Source organism: Gambusia affinis, linkage group LG09 (assembly GCF_019740435.1).
Source record: "Gambusia affinis linkage group LG09, SWU_Gaff_1.0, whole genome shotgun sequence".
NCBI lineage: Eukaryota > Metazoa > Chordata > Actinopteri > Cyprinodontiformes > Poeciliidae > Gambusia > Gambusia affinis.
In genome coordinates, this window is record NC_057876.1 from 21,885,730 (window position 1) to 21,905,782 (window position 20,053).

Sequence of the window (20,053 nt, forward strand, 5' to 3'; positions counted from 1 at the left end):
TTGAAGAGTATTTTTGCTATACTGTACTTTTAACTTTTACTTGATTAACTTTATTATGAAGTAGTATTGCTACTCTTGAGGAAGGTTTCTGGATACTCGACCCACTGTGAGTAACTTCAATGAGTGACGAATAAACTTCTTTTAACCAAACAAATCACCAGACACACGCAGTTTTTGCTTAAGTTTAAAAATAAATACTTTTTGGTGGACACAGTTCACTATGTTCACTATATGTTCACTACTTCTCCAAATGTAAGAAAAAGTCTTCCAAAGACTTTATTAATCACTAAGAAATTATTATTATTATTATTATTATTATTATTATTATTATTATTATTATTATTATTATTATTATTATTATTATTATTATTATTATACCAAGCAAATTATTCTCAAGTAGGTACATAAACCATTGAATCCTAAAAATGTGTTAAAGATTTACGTTATACTTGATTTTAATGTTGTCGCAATGGGGATAAAATAAAAAAAAAAATATTTTCTAAATAGAAAAAAAAACTACATACATTAATACATTACATTAACACGGAGTCATGTTCGTTATTATTACCTGTGGTTTACCTGTATTTTGAAACTGCAGCAAGTTAGAACAGACGTTCTATATGTCACTAAACTCTCTGTCACCTAGGTAACGCGAGTTAACCTTCGTTAACTGTCGTAAAGTCACGCAAATCTCATACAGCTAAAAAGGAGCGTGGAAATCTGCTGCAGCAATAGCTAATACATGAACAATATTTACAGATTTTCCTTTCTGCTTGCCTGACTTGGTAAACTACGTTCGGGACAAGCTGTGACATACTTGAAGACCGCGGCACCGGAGACCAGAGAGGATGTTTAAAAAGTACGTGTCTGTGTTGTACCGTTAGCTAGCAGCACACTGAAGTTACCAATGCTAAGTTGTTAGCATTAGCGGGTTTGATATTGTAGAAAGATAATATTTCGTATTTAGAAACTGACCTGGAAGATGTCTAATTTCCTAGTGGTAACACTAGATTTTGAGGTAAGCAGCGGTAGCTACAATTAGCATTAGCAGAGCCAGCATTAAGTCAATACAAGAGGAGCAGAATTGAGTTATTTTCTGCCAGTACCTTTCTGTTGGATGTTAGCTGAGTCAAACAGAGCTTCTGAGTGGATCAGTAGTTGTTTTCTTTTATATTTCAGCTAAAACAGCACAACAGAAACAAACTAATGAACATTCTCATGCATCTCCCTACCAACCTAAAATCAGCATATTATCAAATTAATATACTACTTATAAACTGACAGCCAGTTTATGGGATGACCAGGAAGTTTATTTTAATATTTTCTGGTCGCTTGTAAAACATGAATAGAATGATCAATAATATAGAGGTACCAAAATGTAAAGGTGAGGTTCTACAAATAATGTAGATTTTTTTTTTTTTTGCACTTAAAATACAAAATTGCAACATATTTGTGCAGAAGTTTAGAAGACGATTGATCTTTTAAACATATTTGTACTTGAAAGTCAGAGGGAACATTGAGGAATGGAGAAGAACTGTTCTGGTATTGATAATTAGGAATAAGGATGATGTGTAAAGCTGTAACTAATGATTTATAATGTTGATGAGCCATACCATCAGTACGGCTGTGAAAGAGTTATTAAAGAAAAAATGACAATGAAATAAGTTCTACTTAAATCAAGGTTTTTAAGGATTGGAAAGCGCTTGATTTCTGTATATAATCCTTGCACAGTTTTGTAATTAAGCTGTAATAAATTTTTAAGAGACAAAACTGTTTACAGAAAGTAAAGTGATTATATTCTGTTTAAGGATTTAATTTGAGTAGGAAGGTCATTTGTCTTGCAACTAACTGATTTATTAAATGTAAGACATATTTATTTTTTCTAATGGTTCAATAATTTATTGATCTGTATAATTCAAATATAGGAGGTCTTATATTTTAGATGTTAAAATTGTTGAAATTTTGGGATTTTTTTTTTTTTTTTTGTTAAATTTGTGTTTTGTTCTCGGACTAGTTTGGTGTATGAAAGAGATGTTTCAAAACAAAAAAAAATAGTTTATTTGGTCCCTTCTAGAATACTATCATAACATATTAGTAGCAAATTAGTAATAAAGGATGTCATATAACAGAGACTTTAAAGTGTGTTCTTTAGTTAATTTGTGTTGTTTTAAGTGTGACACTGGAAAAGTTTGAAAATCTGCCTTTAAAATGTTTGAAAAGTGTACTAACCCTGTTAAAATTTTAACATTTATTGTTCGTGAATGTTTTAAAATTCATAATGGTAATTGATGGAAGTGAGATTATTGAAAAATGTGCTAGAACAGAAAAAAAAATTAATCAGAAACATTATCAAATGACGATTTGTACTTATCAGTATTTATTTTATCAGTTTAAAATTATCAGTAAAAACACATGGAGAAGTATAACTCTTAAAGTTAAATATATGTTTGTTTGTTTTTTTTTCCAGATTTGATGAGAAGGAAAATGTATCCAACTGCATCCAGCTGAAAACATCGGTGATCAAAGGCATCAGAAATCAGCTGCTGGAACAGTTTCCTGACATCGAGCCATGGCTCAATCAAATAATGCCAAAAAAGGACCCTGTTAAAATAGTGAGATGGTACGATCCCGTGTTTTCTGCCTTCGTTGTCTCATTAATATTCTGTTCAGGTTGGTGCGCTGCACTGTTTATCTTCTGTGTGCATTTCAGCCATGAACACATTGAAATCCTGACAGTGAACGGAGAACTGCTTTTCTTCAGACAGAGGGAAGGACCTTTCTATCCAACCCTCAGGCTGCTCCATAAATGTAAGCTTTCCTCAACAACATGGTTTAAAAATAAACAGTCATTTGATTTTCAAATTTGGAAATTAAAATGTTTTTTTGTTTGTTTGTTTTATTGGCTTTGGATTACAAATTAATTTAGGAGGAAACAGTAAATTAAATTTATCTTAAGTTTATTCAGTAAGATCAGTATTTCTATAAAAAGGAAATCACATTGAGACAGAACGTTTTATTTTTAATCTCTTTGACGCCTCTTGTATTTCATGGGTAAAAATGCTGCGAAAACATTACATTATCTTTTATAACATTATGACTTAAAAAATGTTAGCCTCACTTAAATTTAGCTGAATTCAAGGTTTAAATAAACGAAAGCTGTAAAACATGCTAGTCAAACAAGATGGCTGCCCTGTGCATGCTAACATCAAGTCAAAGGAGTGAATTGTTGAAAAACATCCAGATTTTCCAAAACTTGAATGTTTAATAATTTAATTAATTGATTCATCACCCACCCCTACTGATACTAGGGTATTTAGTTGATTATATTTCCTTTTCTCTCAGATCCTTTCATTCTTCCACACCAGCAAGTGGACAAAGGGGCCATAAAGTTTGTGTTGAGTGGAGCGAATATCATGTGTCCCGGACTCACCTCACCTGGTGCCAAACTCTACCCTGCCGCTGCCGACACAGTAGTTGTATCCTTTTAATCCTGATGTGTTATTGTAGTTTTAAACCCCCTTTTCTGCTGTCCAACATCAATTTCAATTTTCTCTGCAGCTTTCAAATAAACATTTCCAACATGTTTGTCTTTAACAAGTTGATTCAGGCGATCATGGCAGAGGGGAAGCAACATGCGCTCTGTGTTGGTGTAATGAAGATGTCGGCTGAAAACATGTAAGCCTCCCAAATGTTTTACTAAACAAATCGTTCACTGTTCACATCCTTATGACTCTAATATCCTAATCTGTGTCTACCGAACAGAGAAAAAGTCAACAAGGGAATCGGAATCGAGAACGTTCACTATCTGAACGACGGCTTGTGGCACATGAAGACTTACAAATGATGACTCCACCCAAACCGAGCGACAGCAGCTAAACTGTTTCCACTTTCACACTTCGCTTTGTAACCTGCTGGAGGCTGCAAATCTGCCATCATGATGCATAAATAAACAAAAGATCCTGGTTCAAACCAGTGGCAGTTTGTGCTTTTCTTAAATTATTATTTGGATTAGAAGTAGCATCAAGGATGTGATGTGGTTTTAGACGTATTTACATTATGAGGACGGGAGCGGCGAAGTGACACACAAAGCAACAGTTAAACCTGTTTATCTGCATGCTTTAGTTGGGAGCAATGTAGATATTCAAAATGATAAATAAAGTAGTTGTAGTGTTAGTTAAAAACTGATGCTAGATGTCAGTTTAGTTTGTAAAAATATCCAAACTATTAAGAAGAGCAGCATTTATTGCATTTATGTAAAGTTATCTACTACTACTTGGGTGGCAGCTCTACAGGTTATTATGAGGAGAAAGGATGCGCAAAATTTCACAAGTTATTTACATAGTTAATTATTTCAGGCATTTACAATATGCATTAAGACCACATTAGTTTGAATACTGAAATGATGAATTTATTTTTTTTATTAGTAGACATATAATGTGTAAATGTCCTAAAAACAAACATTTAAGCTCCAGAGATGTGAGAATGTTTAAAAAGAAAATTATATTTGCTTGTTTCTTCTCACCATTTGCATTTTTAAAATTTTTTTCTAGCTTTTGTTTGAAGTTGAACTATTCTAGTTTAAATTTAAATTCCATATTTATTTTTTTAAGTAATTTGTTATGGTTTCAGCCAGTTTAAGCTGGTTTTTCTGTTTGGTTTGCCATGAAACTAGATAGAAAAAAACAATTTGTCAGACAAATTGTAATTGCTAAATGGTTAGTTATTTTTTAGTAATATTTTTATAATCAAACTAATTTATTTTTGGGGATAGAAAATGATTTAGTAATGCACAAAAATCATAAAAGTTCCTTAAAGAATTGATTTCTATGACTTTTATTGTTCAAACAAAAATAGGGCGAATGTAAAATCAAGAAAAACCCCCCTAAAATATTCAACACCCGATTCTTCATAAACAAAATCAAGCAAAACATTTAAGCAGCTTGATTAGAGCTGAGCTGTCATACAATTAAAGCTGCAGTATGTAACTTTACTAAAATATGATTCTTACTAGATCTCACCAGTTCATGAAACAGATGCAAAAATGAATAATTTCTAGTCAAAAACAACCATCAGAGCCAGGAGGAGGGTCTTAGCGCTGTCAATCATGCTCAATCCTACTCACTTAATTTTGGCTAAGCTAGGTTCACCACAACATAGCCTGTCACTAGTTCTAATGCTACTTAGCATAGCTACAGATTATAATATATAAATGGTTTCCCTGTAAGGATGATTTGTTTTCCACCTTTAGAACATTAAGCAGCATACATGTGGATGATTGACAGCACTAAGACCCGCCTCCTGGCTCTGATTGGTTGTTTCTGACTGAGCGGTGTATTTCTGCTAGGAGAATCCAGATTTTTTTTTAGATACTTTTAACAAATATGTAAAAGTATAAAAGTTACATACTGCAGCTTTAAGGGTGCAACAATAAAACATTAAATCGGATCATTAACAGATAGAAATCCACAGATATAGTATATTGTTTTACAACAACAAAAAATATGCTTTAAGATTGAAACAAAACTTCAGGGACCAAAATCCAAATTGAGATGATCCAGTCTCAGATCCACAGACATCCGGCACCGGCTGAGTCAAGTGTGAAAAGTTATAAATATACAGATCTCCCCCTAGGATCAAGTCTCTTAAGCAAAAATCTAGAGTCAGGTTTGCCATCACAGAAGCAAAATCTTCAAAATGACCGAGAAGGGCTAGTCATTGTCTGAGCCTTTGGGAGGGAAAAATGTCAATAAGTCGTGGAAGTCGTGTCCATACGGACGGAGTCTGTAAACTCCGAACATCATGACCTGCATCTGGTTGGGGGACAGGCCGCTGAAGGTGACGGCCAGGTCGGAGCAGCAGCCCTTCACCACGTTGTTGGGGTTCTGCTTCATGCTTTCCGATATCAAGCTGTCCACCGTCTTGCTGTTGAACAGGCCCTTCCCGTGGATGTCCTCTCCGTTCTCTGCAAACACTCCGGTGAACTTCAGGCACACGGCGAGCTGCTTGTCGTCGCTCAGCTTCCACAGCTGTCCTCCTCTCTCTGGACACTTGTTCTCGTCCTGGAAGACATTCACCAGCCTCTTCAGGGCCTCGTAGCTGAGGACGATGCCGCTGTTCAACTCGACGTACTCCAGCTCCCCGGACTTCACCGCCTTCCCCAGGTAGAACGGCTGCTCCGGGTCTTTGGTGAGCACCAGGTATTTGAGGTTCTCGATGATGGCGAAGGTGTTGGGCTGAGCCACAAAGAACCAGCGGATGTCCCCGGCGTTCTCGTAGGCGTGCTTCAGAGCTTTACGCAACCTGGCCCAGTCGTCCTTCTCGTTCAGATCTATGGCCTCCAGCGCCTTGGAGACCTCTGAGGTGTAAAACTCGGCCTTGTCACAGTGCTTGGTCCAGGTGTCCAGCGCCGTGGCCCAGTAGACGAGGCTTTTGGGCTGCACCATGACAACGCAGTAGACCTTGAGTTGGTTGTTCAGCTCCTGCAGCCGGCTGTCAGAGAGTTGCTGGAGCTCGTCTTTGCTCGCAGCCTTGACGTGATGATGATGGTGGTCGTTGCCGTCCGTCCCGGACTCTGTGACGGGGCTGAAGCTGCCCAGCAGTGACAGCACCAAGCAGAAGAGGCCACCCACTATCATCCCCTTCATGAAAGAGCCTCCATCTGACAACATGATGGCTGCAGCGGCTGGACAAGACAAAAACTGTTTTTTTTCCTCATTTCAGGTGAAGCAGATCAAGCTAACACTTAACATCTGCAACATACTCAGAACAGTAAGTAAGGCAAACTGTTAGAAATAATACATACATTTTGTATTTAAAAACTTTTGTCTGTAAATATTTCTACCCAGATCTCCTCAAGTGAAATAGCTTCACCTTTTTAAAATTTAAAATTAATCTCAAACTAAGCACCTTTTCCTATCCAATTATAAATCAGTTAATCCAAAAATAATAAACAGATCTGCCCAATACTGTATAAATCTTAAGCATGTCGATGTTAGAAGTATTTTAATAATAATAATAATCAGGTGACTTGAAAAACTTTGTACCACCTCAAACCTCCTTAATAAAATAAATTTTAAACTAAATGTCATATACAAGTTTAAAATGTATTTTATTGACTGTAAATAAAGACAGCAGATAAAGAGCAGGATATACATGCACTATGCAAACAATTGCTAAACAAATTGAACTCTCCATAAATGAAAACTAAGCTCTTGCTGTTATAAACCAGGCAGTGTGTCCTTAAGAAACTCATCTTTAACAAGCTGTGGCTTCAAAAGCATTCATTTAAAGGTTTCTTTTTTTGCCTCTCCTACAGTTTAAAATCCTTTTACTGACATAAGAGGGAAACTGTTGGAGGCACCAACTATACAACTATACAATTCACAAGCCATACAGTTAGAAACTGGACTGAAGTCATGTATTTATTTATTCAAACTATTTGTGTGATCAATATAAAATATACTGACTTATGACTTAAGTTAACTTTGAATTACATTTGCTAAATATAAATCATAAAAGGCTGAAAATACACATAAACAATGCTAAGCTAGTTCTGTTTTGAAGAATGCTGTGTTACATCTGGAGATTATTGTGGAAAAAACAATTCTTTATAGAATCAATAAAATTACAGACAACCCCAAGCATCCTATACACTCTTCAGTCAGAGGACTCTACAGAGCTGCTGTAATACAGACTGTTGCAGGAGTTCACAGATAATCAGCTTCTACAACAACTCTGAAGGAACTGGAATAATATAAATTACAACATTTAATTTTCCTCTCGGATTAATAAAGTATTTCTTTTATTTAAACTGACTTCAACCGTTGATGTATGAAGACTTCCAAATTAATGTTTCTCGTCATGTTAGAGAAATAAACCAGAAAATCTGGTAATACTAAACATAAACAACTATAATTGCCGGGTTGTTGATTGACCCGCACAAATACTGTAAAGTAGTAACAAAGTTCAAATGTTCAACTCAAAAAAGAAACTATGAAGCAGAACGGACCATCACGCTTAATCTATTTAACGTGTCTTAAATTCACGAGTAAACATTATTCTAAAACATTACATCATATTTTAGTTTTAGTTTTTTTATATACTTATATTAGCAGCTCTAAAAAGCTAACAGGTAACTTTAAAACACCAACTGAAGTCGCTCTGGCAGGAAGTCCTATGCTAACAGCTAGCTACTCAGATCCATATTCAGGCTTTCTCCGGGTTTTTATCGACAATATAAATAAAACAAAAACGTAGCATTTATTTCTACCGTACCTCAGCGGATTATTCCTGCCCTGACCGCTGGTGCCTTCGCTGTGACTGTCTTTCAACTCACACTTTTCCTGTTTGGTTGGTCACCGACGTCAGTCTGCGTCAGTGTAATATTCTTCTTCTTTTCCATTCATTTGTTTGAGCGGATGTATGCTGCCCCCTTCAGGATGTTTTAAACATATCGCCTTGACTTTAGGTACCTCTTTGCAGACGCGCTGATTCAGTGATAAATGGTGTGGATATTTCATCAGACACTATAATAAATAAGAAAATATGAGATTTATCCTTGATACGCAGAATGTATCATACTAACCACAGATAATGAAAAATATATTTAAAAAAAACAAACCCCAACTGTATATTTAGGATTTTTCTTTGTAATTGTACAAAAGTAGTGAATGTTTAAAAAATAGAGAATAAATATCAGACAAAATTGACACATAAAAAGACAAACATCCATTTAAGAAACACATTAACCTTCACTGTATAAATGAACATTCACTAATATTGCACTTTAGTTTGATCAATAACTGATCCTGCACAGAGCTCTATTTAAAAGGTACAAGTTCATTCTGATTGCCGCAAATTAAATGAGAGAAAAAAACGCTAGTTTCACCAGAGAAATCTTATTCAACGTGTCTGCTAATTGGTCTATTTTGATTTCACTTTTAGACTACGAAATTAAGCTTTTGCAATGGTCCTTTTTCTTTTTTTACTGTTGTCTGGTTGGCAGAGGAATTCATCAAATGTTGTTGTTTTAGACAAAAAGAGATGGAAACCATAAATCACCTGACGCCCTGGACACTGATCTGAAGAGCATTAGAGAGCTTTCAGTTTGACAAAGAGCCTCACAGGCCAAACTCTTGATGAGGAGAAAGGAGTTCAAAACTTTTTTTCAGTTTTTGAAATAAATCCTTTCTCACTTTGTTGTTGTTTTATAGATCTAACATTCTCAATTATTATTTTCCCCTACAAAAAGGAAAAAGCACAATAAAAGCTCACCATGGAAATTTACAAAGGATGTTTCTAACTTTTGAATGTTGAGTAATAATAAGCATGAATCTTCATCTTTTGGATTTGGTATGCACCATTTTATTTTGTGACAAATTAAACTCCTGTGATTCATTATTGGAGGGATCCATGCAAAACCTTTTAGTGGAAACACATTACCTTTTATGTTTATTACTTCAAATCTAAAGTGGTAAATCTCACTGAGACACAAGGTCTCATGTTCAAGAGCGATTTATTATTAAACCGCAAATTTTAACGTTTAGTTTAGTTTAATTTAATTTGCAGAATTAAAACGCAAATATTAAGAAAAATGATAGCAGTGCAGGAAGAGAATAAAAATATAGAAAAATAAGCCCATAAATAAAATGCTTCTTTATAGAAAGTATTTATAAATAAATGTAATATGTATATAAAGTTTATAAATAAATAAAAGACTTATAATAAAGCACTTATTTTTAACTAGAAGACATGAATCAGTTTTAGTTTGTGAGGCTCTTTTTTAACTCATTTCCTTCCTTGTGTGTCAATGTTCTGCTGTATCATGTGTTCCTGCCTTCAACACAATACTTCTTCTTCATTTTGAAAGCAAGAACACTGTAAGTATTAATTTTGTGACAGTTCAGCAGATTTTTCTTGCTGCTCTTCTTTGCACTCCAACCAGTTTGGTTAAAGAGATTAAAGAAGGTCTCTGTGCTGTTTTAATTTGAAAGATATTGTCTGCAGCTTAAGAATTAAGTTTGAAGGAAAGTAAACTGAATAAAGCTCTTCATTAAAGAATTCATAGAAGATGCAGAACACACGGGGAAAATCCAACAAGGAATATTTTTGTTTTAGTTTCTAGTGCAAATATCTTGGTACACTTTAAATAAGACAAGACTAACTTACTAATAACTTTTCAATAAGAAATCGGAGCTTGCCTTAAGCCAATAAATTTTTATTATCCATTAAAAAGTAATAGCTAGAGGCAGAGGAGGGCAGTATATCCAAAAATTGTACTCGAGTAAAAGTAATACTTCATTATATTTTTACTTAAGTAAAAGTGAAAAGCAGTTATCCAAGAAATTACTGAAGAAAGAGTAAAAATGTATTTCGTAAAAGGTCTTCTCAAGGCCAGAACTGATCAAATTATCAATCATTTAATATTTAAAAATTACATAATCAGAAGGACCAAAATGTAAAGTTGAGTGAAAATGTTGGTATTTTAAGGATAAGAATGACAATAATTCATATAAACATTATTATAAGAAAATGAAACCAGACAAAACAAACATTTTTACAAATCAAATTATTTTTGATCTAAAACTGCAGGTGTGTGTCTGTGTCTGGTGAATTTTGGGTAAAAAATTTTTGTTCTTCATTCAGCAGGTAGATAATTTAGAAATTTTACACATGTAAAAAGAGCAATACTTCATAATAAAGTTACTCAAATAAAAGTACAAAGTGCAACGTAGTGAAAGTACTATGATTTTGTCCTGCTTGGAGTTCATTTCCACTTGACACTTTTGCTTTATTTCAAAATGTATAGCTTTAGGTTTATTCTTACCACAAAATACAAATCAAGGATTATAACATATTCCATACGATTTCAGAAATGTCTCTCATTTGTCGCAGAATGACGTAGAAAAACCCAGCAGTGACACATTTCCAGGCGTTCTGCGTCTTCCTCTGGCCGCAGACATGAGCAATGACCAGAAGCCCAAACATGAACCATCAGAGCTGCTCTGACTGCCGCCGGAGAGCAAACATTTGTTTGGTTTCTCTGTACAAGCACAGATAGGCCTCAGCTGAATTGACAGGGTGCCCTAAATTGTGTCGGTGACGCCCGATGCTTCATGCCAGAACCATTAAAGAAGAAGACTGGGGTGTGATGATAATGTATTGATCGGGCTGTGATGGATGGCCGCGGAGGAAATATAAGTGAAGTTCCCGTTTGGGTTGAAAACAGTCCAGATCCGGCCACCTGAACGTAGAGACACAATGCTTTCTGCAGCTCTGTTTTACCTCTTAGCTCTGATTTGCTCTACAACATGGACGCACGCTCTGCCTGTTTATCCAGAACCCAACGTGGAACCACAAGCAGGTAAGATTCAAACTTTATTCCTGATTTTAAAGTGGAAATCAAGAAAAATCTTATTATTCTGATTATTAAATCATTTTCATATTATCAGAAATTTTACTTTCTAAAAAAGCCAAAAACACAAAATCTAACAAAGCATTTTCAGTCTATTTTATAGTACAAATATCTAAAGAACACTTGAAATAAAACAAAACCAACTTACAAGTAAGTTTTCAGCAAGATATGAGCTTGTTTTAAGTAAATAATTCCTTGATATTAATAAAAAAGTGCTAGTTTGCAGCTCATTTCATTTATAGCACGAGAAAAAAACAAAACAAACAGTATTCATGACTAGAAGCACAACATTACAAAATTAAAACTTGGATATTCTCTGAGAAGTTGGAAATTTGTTAGATCTGTTTACTGATCAGAAATTTACAACAAAATGTGACCAAGGTCAAAGGTTTACTTGGTGAATACAACAGAGGTTTATTTAGATGTTTTCCAAAAGTGTGATTTATATCCACAATGCAAAACCAAAAAATATTGCAAAGTATTTTGGTCTAGTTTGTACTACAAATATCTTAGTACACTTAAAATAAAACAAACTCATAAGCAACATCAGCAAAATCTTGTTTTATGTAAATAATTCCTTAATATTGATTTTAAAATATTAAGGTTCCAGTTCCACTGGCAGATTATTTCATTTAAAGCATTACGTTTATAAGTGTTATCAGCATTAAGAAATTATTTACATAAAATAAGCTCCTGCATCTTTCCTTAAAAGTTACTTGTAAGTTAGTTTTGTGTTAATTCATCTGAACCAGAAAATAGTCTAGAAATACTTGGAAAGATTTTGATTTGGCAGTGTAAAACATCAATACAAAGAAAATAAGTTGTTTTATTTCAACAGATTTCATTCACAAGTTGGTGTCAGAGGTGGAAGACGCTGCTGAGGAGGAACAGAGAGAGGCGAATAACCTTTACCCTCTAATGATGCACCAGAGCGACGGGAGAGACTCCTGGACCAAAGGTAGAACCGGGACAAAAATACCAACATATACAGCAAAAAACACAAAAAAGATGATCTATGTGACATTAACGGAGTGATAACTTATTGCTTTAGGAGCAAAGGATTCACCACCACAGGGAAATTTTGCAAATATGGTAAGAGTGTGATAATTAGTGCATATTTATTACTATACATCAGGAAAATAACAAAATTTCAGTAACAGTTTGAAGAAAAGCAGAAACCAAAATGTCACTAATGTTTTACTTAGAATAAACTGACCACAAAAATGGTTAAACTCGTATTTCTGAATCAATTTTTTATTTTTTTTCCCAGGTGGAGGATCTTAAAGAAGTTGTCCTGAAGCTGGCTGCAGCAGACAAGCTGCGCTCTCAGGGCTTCGTCCGATCAGAGCAGAGTCTGCCAAAAACAAACAAAAGAGGTGAGAGAAGAGACGAGTTTCCTCTCTGATAAACTCGCCACACCTGCATTCCTTTCTGAATAGTTTGAAGTGATGTTTATTTTTGTTTTACCCAAGCTATAAAATGGCAACACTTTCAGATAGTTTTAAATAAACAAAATTCTTCATACTTGAGGAGACTCCGCTGAAGCACTAAAACGTATCTTTTTTAAATAATATTTTTGTATTTTATCCCTGTTTTGTCTGCTTGCAGCGTGTTTCTGGAAATACTGTGTGACCAACTAGAGCCCAGCAGGCCGACGCTTAGATCCTGGCTTTGGAGAACGTTCCCACTCGTTTCTTTTATTTTCCATCGAATATGTTGACTGTACCAGATATATAAAAAAAGAGGATATATTTTTAAACCTGTAAAATTGTCTTTTTCTGTGACTGAGAATAAATTAGAATATCTGAAATGGCCTCTACACCCAGAGAACTGGTTTTATTTTCCTGAAGAATAACAGAGATATCATGATGAGGAACAAGTAAGTTTATTTAATAGTGTGTTTGTTAGAGTTCATCAAACTAAAATTAACTGTCATATACATGAATATACCTATGCAGGATTTTCTGATTCAGCATTCAAAATATTTATATGTACACTATAAACAATAACTCAACTAACAGTAAATTGCACTCTGGCTCTTTTTCATCTGAGTAACTAAAGATAAACATGTGAAATGATGCTTTCACGGTACTGAATGTCTTATTCATCAGGTGCGCTCATATTTGTGACAACAGCGCCCTCCAGAGATCACTTTTGGGGTTACATTTTGGAGAATAACATGATGAAATGTGAGTTTTTATTTCCGCTTGGCGACGCCAAAGTAAGCCTTCTCGATCTCGATGTCGGCCGGACATGTTTGTTTGAATTCCTCCCGTTCGTATGCGTTCTCCAGGTACCTCCAGACTCCTGTGAACTCGGCTGGGATCTCAAAATCGCAGTACTTCTTGGCAGCGACCTGAAACAAAAATCAGGAGTTACCTTCTTCTTCTTCTTCTTCTATTTTTTTTTTATAAGTGTAGCTGGATGGTACATTTATATTTCCCAGGTTACGTAAGCATAAAGAAGGTGCTGTCAAATTTTTGAACTTCAGATCCGCAATGTGCTAGCTGAAGTTAAAACAGGAAGATGAATGCGAGTAACCATGGTAACTAGCGAGCGTCTAAAGGAAAGCAACGGCTCTTTCTGCACATCCGCCATCCTTATAAGCAAATAATCCCTGGCATAAACATAATTTATAAAAGGTCAACAAACAAGAGAATATTGTCACCTCTATACGGGATAAAACAAAACTATAATTTTATTTTCTAAAATACTTTTTATTTAATTAAATTTAAAAAAAAATACTTTTATTAAATAAATATATATATTTTTTTTTTTTTATTATTTCTTTAACAAAATATAGATCATGTTTTCTTACTCAATCTGACTTGAAGAAGACAACTGAAAAACTTTCAGTTGGCAATTTGAGGCCCAAGGTGGTGCTCAAAGTTGATCCGTTCCCATTACTTATTTAATAAATATCACTTTGAACAAAAGTCTGCAGCTGTAATTAAATCGAGTAGTGTGGTCTATTTGTTTGGATGAACAGACCTTCAGCACAAACAGCAAAGATGAGAAGAGTTGTCCTTCTAGCAAGTATGGCATTTTTTTTAAATTATGTGTAAGCTTTTGTTGGTTTGTTTTAGAACTTGCTGGTTGAAAACTTTAATATCTAAATATTCCTTGTTTGATCAACAGAAGGCCTTTGATTGGTCCAGTCTACCCAAATACATGTGAAACCGTTTGTAACCCTTTAACTTTTTCCTGTCTTGAATAAAAACCTCACAAGTGTCTCACCCTGATGACGTGCAGCTTGGGCAACAGGTTGCAGTCTGCCAAGGTGAGACGGTCACCGTCCAGAAACTTCCTCCTGGAGATGGCGACGGGTTCTGCAGAGTGGTGGTCGATTTCCTCAGGGAGCGGGCTGTTTAAGTATTCGTCCAAACGCCGAAACTCTCGCAGGAGAATCTTTTCCTGTGCTGAAAGTTCAGAAGAAAACAGAGATTTTGCACCGTCGTTATCCACTAGTCCTTAAATTAAACATTATAAATCTGTGAATCTATGGCTTCAAAACAAATATCAACAAGAGCCCACACATCTCAAGAGTTCTGGTCTCCTGAGGCTACCGGTTCAATATCGGCTATCGGTGACTAAAACAGCTAAGTCAAGACCTGTTCTCAAGAGTTATCATCCTGCAACTTTTAGATGTATCCCTAGTCCAACACAACAGCACCAGATGCTCAAAATCTGCCAAATAGGAACCACAACCAACAGAAAGCTGTCTTTGGCACTGCAGGCTTGGATGTCTGAAGGCTCCTCACCTTTGATTTAAAGTGAGGAGCAGTGAAAAAGTGAACCACACCAGCTGAAAATATATTTTGGTTTTAATTGGACCGAGTCCACTGGACTATCAGGTGTGAAAACACCCTTAGAGATTGGTCAGTAGTTGCCATGGAGAGAGGGTCCAGTTATTCTTATTTGGCCTTCGCATACAGGTTAATTAATCACAAACACACTTACGGGCATTGTTTGGGCTGTTCTTGATGAAAGCGGAGAACTTTGCAAAAATATCTGAACCCACGTCAAAGGACTCTTTGTTCACCGGGCTGAGATGTGGATACCTTTAACAGAGAAGTGAGATTAGAAGCCTTAATGTTTACTTTCATTTAAGAGAGCGCAACACACTTAAACTCCCACTTCACTTGGTATTTGGGTAATGGTGTGAAGCAACAATACCTGGGAGGGGCAAGTGTTTGTTCAAGGAACTCCTCAATTTTAATGAAGTCTGTTTTAAGAGTGCCGTTGTAGAGGAGGAAAGGAGGGTTTGTCCCCGGGGCCAGGTCTTTGAGCTCAGCTGGCTTCCTGGAGAAGACACACATAGAAGAAACCAGGGACAACATTTTAATTCTGTTATCAAACACGTCAACGCTGAGGCTAAATTGACTGTTGAGGCCCAAATAGTTGTCTTCCTTGAAGTAGGCATTTCAAGGAAGAGGTGTCTCAAGAGCCAACCTAAATGGGCAACCAAAGAACAAGGCGTTCCTCAAGGACCACGCCTGATTGGGCAAAATTAATGTCTGTTATTCACATATTTTTTTAAAAAGTATAGCTAGCTAATCCAACTTCTTTGGGATCGGACTTTTATTTACTTATTCTTTAGTTGTAACCCAGTGTATCAGAAGACTTCGGGGTTAATCAGCAGGTGGATTGTGTTAGCAAGTCCGACATTAGCGGCTTCGCTTAACAGAGAACGTCTGGTTATCGCTAACTAACTGGACACTAACTTACATCTGGCATCAGACTTTCATTTATTATGTTTACTTTCACGGGCCAATTTCTTTGAGGATGTCAGAATCAAACATGTCACTCTGGATTATTAATAATACTAGCTTTACAGTATTATTGTTGGCTTTACACAACTCTGGGAGTGGTCGTCTGCCTGAAAGGCCTGCCTGTGTGTGTGATGAATCACTGATTTATCTACACCCTAACAAAGTTTCCTGGCCCTATTTGCTTGTTGGTTCTGACCCTAAGAAATACACACAATAAATTTCCAATTAAAGAAGGTGCTGGTTTGAAAGTGACAGAGATCTTTGTACTTTTAGACTTTTACAGGCTCCCATTGGCAACCCAATGTGAGCAACACTTTGTGACAGCTGAGAAGTGGTTGGGATTATGACAAAACTATAGGGTGCTCTGTGTGAAAGTCCCCGTGACCAGATGCTCAGGAAATGATTTTTTTTCAGCAGAGGGGTGCTTACTTCCTCATATCAACAGTGGTCACTGTAAACTTGACTCCTTTTAGCCACAGCACCATGAAGAGCCTCTGACAGAAAGGACAGTTCCCAATGTTTTCACCATCATGCCCAGCCTACAACAAAAACACAATAAATTAGGTTAGATATGGGTTTTTATCTTCAAACTCAAGAGTAATTTTGTGTTTTATCCTGTCAGTTGTTGTTTCTCTCTAATCTTTTCTGCTGATTTAAAGGTTATTCAGGCAGCAAACACAGCATTTGGAACATTTAAAGGCCATTTTCTCCTTGGAAGGGAAATGCAGGCATTGTGTTACAGCGGAACAACACATGCACAGTCCAAATTCTGCCACTTGTGATCAAAGCCGGTAACAATTTGTGCCAAGATTCAGATAAGATTCAGTTTTATGTTTATTTATAAACTTCAATACAGAAAACATGAGTTAAGTGGTGTGTATTTTCGGTATGAGTGTGTGCCCAGTATGGCCATAAACCTGATGGTGCATGAGTTGGTATTTAAACGAAAGCTTATGAATCAGTCTAAAAATTAAGAGTTATTTCTGCGTTTTAGGATCCATTCACACCAGTCGTGTTTTTTAAAGCCCTGTTCCTGCTTCCAAAACAGCAAGTGGACTGTAGCGCAGGGCATTCTGGGTAAATACAACCTGAACAAACACGCAAGTTGAGTCCTAGCGGGCTCCTTTTTCACTTTTGCTAAAGACAAAAGTGAAATCCTACAAGTGCTAAAATCTGACTCTACTTTATTTTTGTTAACATTTTGTGTAGAAAGAAGTTGTGCTCCTGTCTTCTGATGTTTTTGTATCAATTCCTTCAGTGGTTCTTGGTGCAGCGCCACAACAGGAAAGGAGGGGAACAGCTTTTTCAATTAGTTTTGATCTTTTGACAGTGCAATGTGAAAGCAAACCACACCAGCTGAAAATGTAACAAATATTGCAATTTTGGCCTTCAATAGAACCAAGTCTAATGGACTATCAGATGTGAAAGTCCATTAAATCATTAAAATGTTCTAAATTTTGACTCATCCGATGCATTATCCTACACTAACCAGACATTCCCGCTATCATATAAATAGTTTTTAATGTTTCTGATAAGTTCAGTAATAAATTTATTTTCTATTAGCAGATGGGGCTTCATCATGTTTGTAGGGTTGCAAGAAAGGGAACTACGCCGGGCTCTATACATTTAACAACTACCACAGCCCAAGTTTTTGGAAAACAAACAGGTATTAAAAGTTAATGACTGAAATAGCTTACTGTTTTGTAATTTATTTAACCTTGTGTGTGCCAGCTGATTATTTCTGAGTGACAGAACATTACAAAATGTTTCATGGATGTCCCTGCTGGTCTAAAGTGGGTGTGACCGGTGGTTCAGGCTTCAGGCCACGCAGTTTTCTCTCCACGCTCTTGTCTTCTTCTGGGTGTGCAGTGATAACGTGAGCTCAGTCTGTTGCCTTATTTAACTGATAACAGGCTGCTCTGACCCTCAGCGGAGGGATACAAACATCCTAACATCTACTTCACACGGTATTTGGAAACAGATCCAGTAACAAGGAGGTTCTGGTTCTGTTTGGGTACTTCAAAGTTTTTTGTGCTCTTTCGATCCGATGAATGAAAAACAAACAAGTTTAAACCAAAAGCTCCACCAGACAGAGACACACACCTAGAGCTTTTATTAAAGTTTCATAAGTTTGATATTGAAAGTATCTGACGTTCAATATCAAACTAACCTAGAAAATATTTATTTTCTGTTTGTTTCTGTTGTTTATATTAATTATTTTCATTGAGCTTTAAAATGTCAACATTTCCACATTACTTTATATTTTGTTCCATTGAGAGAGGTAATTTTTAGATATTAAATGATTGATAATTTGATCAGTTACTCAGGACTTGAGTAGACATTTTACCAAATACTTTTTTACTCTTATTTTAGTCATTTCTTGGATGGCTCCTTTTTACTTTTACTTGAATAAAAACATGTTGAATTAGTGTTATTCTTACTTGGGTAAAATAATTGGGTTCTGTAATCACCTCTTATGTTATGTTAGTAAATCCAGCAATTGGGAAGAAGTAAAAAAAAATAATACTGACCTTAATGAACAACTCGATGCTTGGCTCCTTTTCTGAGGTTTGTCGTAGTGCCATGTTTATATAAATTAATAAGTTTCACCAAATTATTCGCTCCAGTCAAAGATTCTCCTTCAGTGAAAACGCTCACAAGAAATCCTCAAAAACAAACTGATATGAAGCTGGAAAGTGTGTCCTTGGAGAGGCTTTTTTGTGTATTTTTTGTAGGAGAAGCAGTGTCACTTCTCGCTTCTTGTGTTTGATTGCTCCTTGTAGGGTATCGCGCTGAGCTTTCTTCACAAACCAACTGGAGGGAGGACCTGCAGAAAAATGGGCGGGGAACTGCTGAGCCTCTCTCTCTTATATACTCAAACTATAAGAGGAGAAGCTTAAAATAGTTTCCTTTGCTTATTGTGATACACAGGAACTGATAAGGAGGAGTGACTCAAAGCATATAAAAAACACAATTCATAACGTCCAGTCAGATATCAACACTCTTGTTGTTATGGAAGGACACAGTGTGAGCCGAGAACTCTGGGAAACATGACTAATAAACATAGATATCCCCCATCTGCTTTGGATACAGGAAAGTAAATAAAATCTGCACTTTCTCCTAGTTATTTCCACACATCACAGTTTAAGACATAACTGGATGAATTATGAGGCAGCTGCTTATTCTTTTCTTAAGCCAGTATTGTGAATATTTTCATAATATTTGTGCTGAACATATTTCTGTTTTGGGATGTTCATTGTTTTTATTGGGACTCTCAGTTTTGACACTTGGCAGTTCAAATGCACAGCTGTCAAAACAACAACTGAGGTTGTTGTTTCACAAGAAAATCACAAAGTCAGGATAAGGCAACAACTTTAGACATAAAGTAATGGGAGAGTGACTAGAAAAACTAGGCTGCACCAGTTTTTTTGTTTTGTTTTAAAGGTTTTAGAGTGGAACTGAAACAGACAAATCAGAGTTCTGTTTTAAAATAATAGTTCAGTTTTTGGTACATTTCCAACAAAAATGTATGTATCTTTTGTAATTTAACAGTGAGTAAAATTCACTTAGATTTTCTGCTAAAAGTGTTACTAATTAAAGTTAGTTAATCATGTCATTACAGAATAATAAATCCACTTGTTCACTGTTATTGTTTGGGATTTTCTAGACAAGATTTTATTGATGTTTGATTATTAAAAAGAGTTTAAAACATTTTACAGCTGAAATATGTAACTTTTATATTAAAAAAAATTAAACTGTCACTATGTTGTGACAGTTTGGTATGAGACAGATAACCTGTGGGGGAAAAAAACAAGAAAACTCCTCTGCTTTAGCGTTCAAAAGAACCAACCAATCAGATCCAGGAGGC

General features: G+C 35.7%; 4 protein-coding genes across 4 annotated transcripts; 2 read left to right on the top strand and 2 right to left on the bottom strand.

The window, feature by feature from the left end:
- Positions 1–658: 658 nt before the first annotated feature.
- On the top strand, positions 659–3,972 carry mcts1 (MCTS1 re-initiation and release factor). Its single transcript, XM_044127862.1, has 6 exons — positions 659–859; positions 2,468–2,620; positions 2,711–2,808; positions 3,343–3,476; positions 3,608–3,675; positions 3,763–3,972. Exons 1-6 carry the CDS (start codon positions 849–851, stop codon positions 3,842–3,844), a joined length of 546 nt encoding a protein of 181 aa, XP_043983797.1. The 5' UTR covers positions 659–848; the 3' UTR covers positions 3,845–3,972.
- An 845-nt stretch (positions 3,973–4,817) lies between these two features.
- c1galt1c1 (C1GALT1-specific chaperone 1) lies at positions 4,818–8,397 on the bottom strand. The gene is made up of 2 exons (XM_044127863.1): positions 8,275–8,397; positions 4,818–6,682 (listed from the first exon to the last, which is right to left on the bottom strand). The coding sequence occupies exon 2, from the start codon at positions 6,666–6,668 to the stop codon at positions 5,709–5,711; it is 960 nt and encodes a 319-aa protein (XP_043983798.1). The 5' UTR covers positions 6,669–6,682; positions 8,275–8,397; the 3' UTR covers positions 4,818–5,708.
- A 2,844-nt stretch (positions 8,398–11,241) lies between these two features.
- On the top strand, positions 11,242–13,152 carry urp1 (urotensin-related peptide 1). The gene is made up of 5 exons (XM_044127868.1): positions 11,242–11,362; positions 12,252–12,371; positions 12,465–12,505; positions 12,684–12,789; positions 13,022–13,152. Exons 1-5 carry the CDS (start codon positions 11,260–11,262, stop codon positions 13,051–13,053), a joined length of 402 nt encoding a protein of 133 aa, XP_043983803.1. The 5' UTR covers positions 11,242–11,259; the 3' UTR covers positions 13,054–13,152.
- Positions 13,153–13,282: 130 nt separating this feature from the next.
- Positions 13,283–19,012, bottom strand: clic2 (chloride intracellular channel 2). Its single transcript, XM_044127867.1, has 6 exons — positions 18,717–19,012; positions 16,615–16,724; positions 15,590–15,715; positions 15,374–15,474; positions 14,651–14,832; positions 13,283–13,769 (listed from the first exon to the last, which is right to left on the bottom strand). Exons 1-6 carry the CDS (start codon positions 18,768–18,770, stop codon positions 13,611–13,613), a joined length of 732 nt encoding a protein of 243 aa, XP_043983802.1. The 5' UTR covers positions 18,771–19,012; the 3' UTR covers positions 13,283–13,610.
- Positions 19,013–20,053: the final 1,041 nt, after the last annotated feature.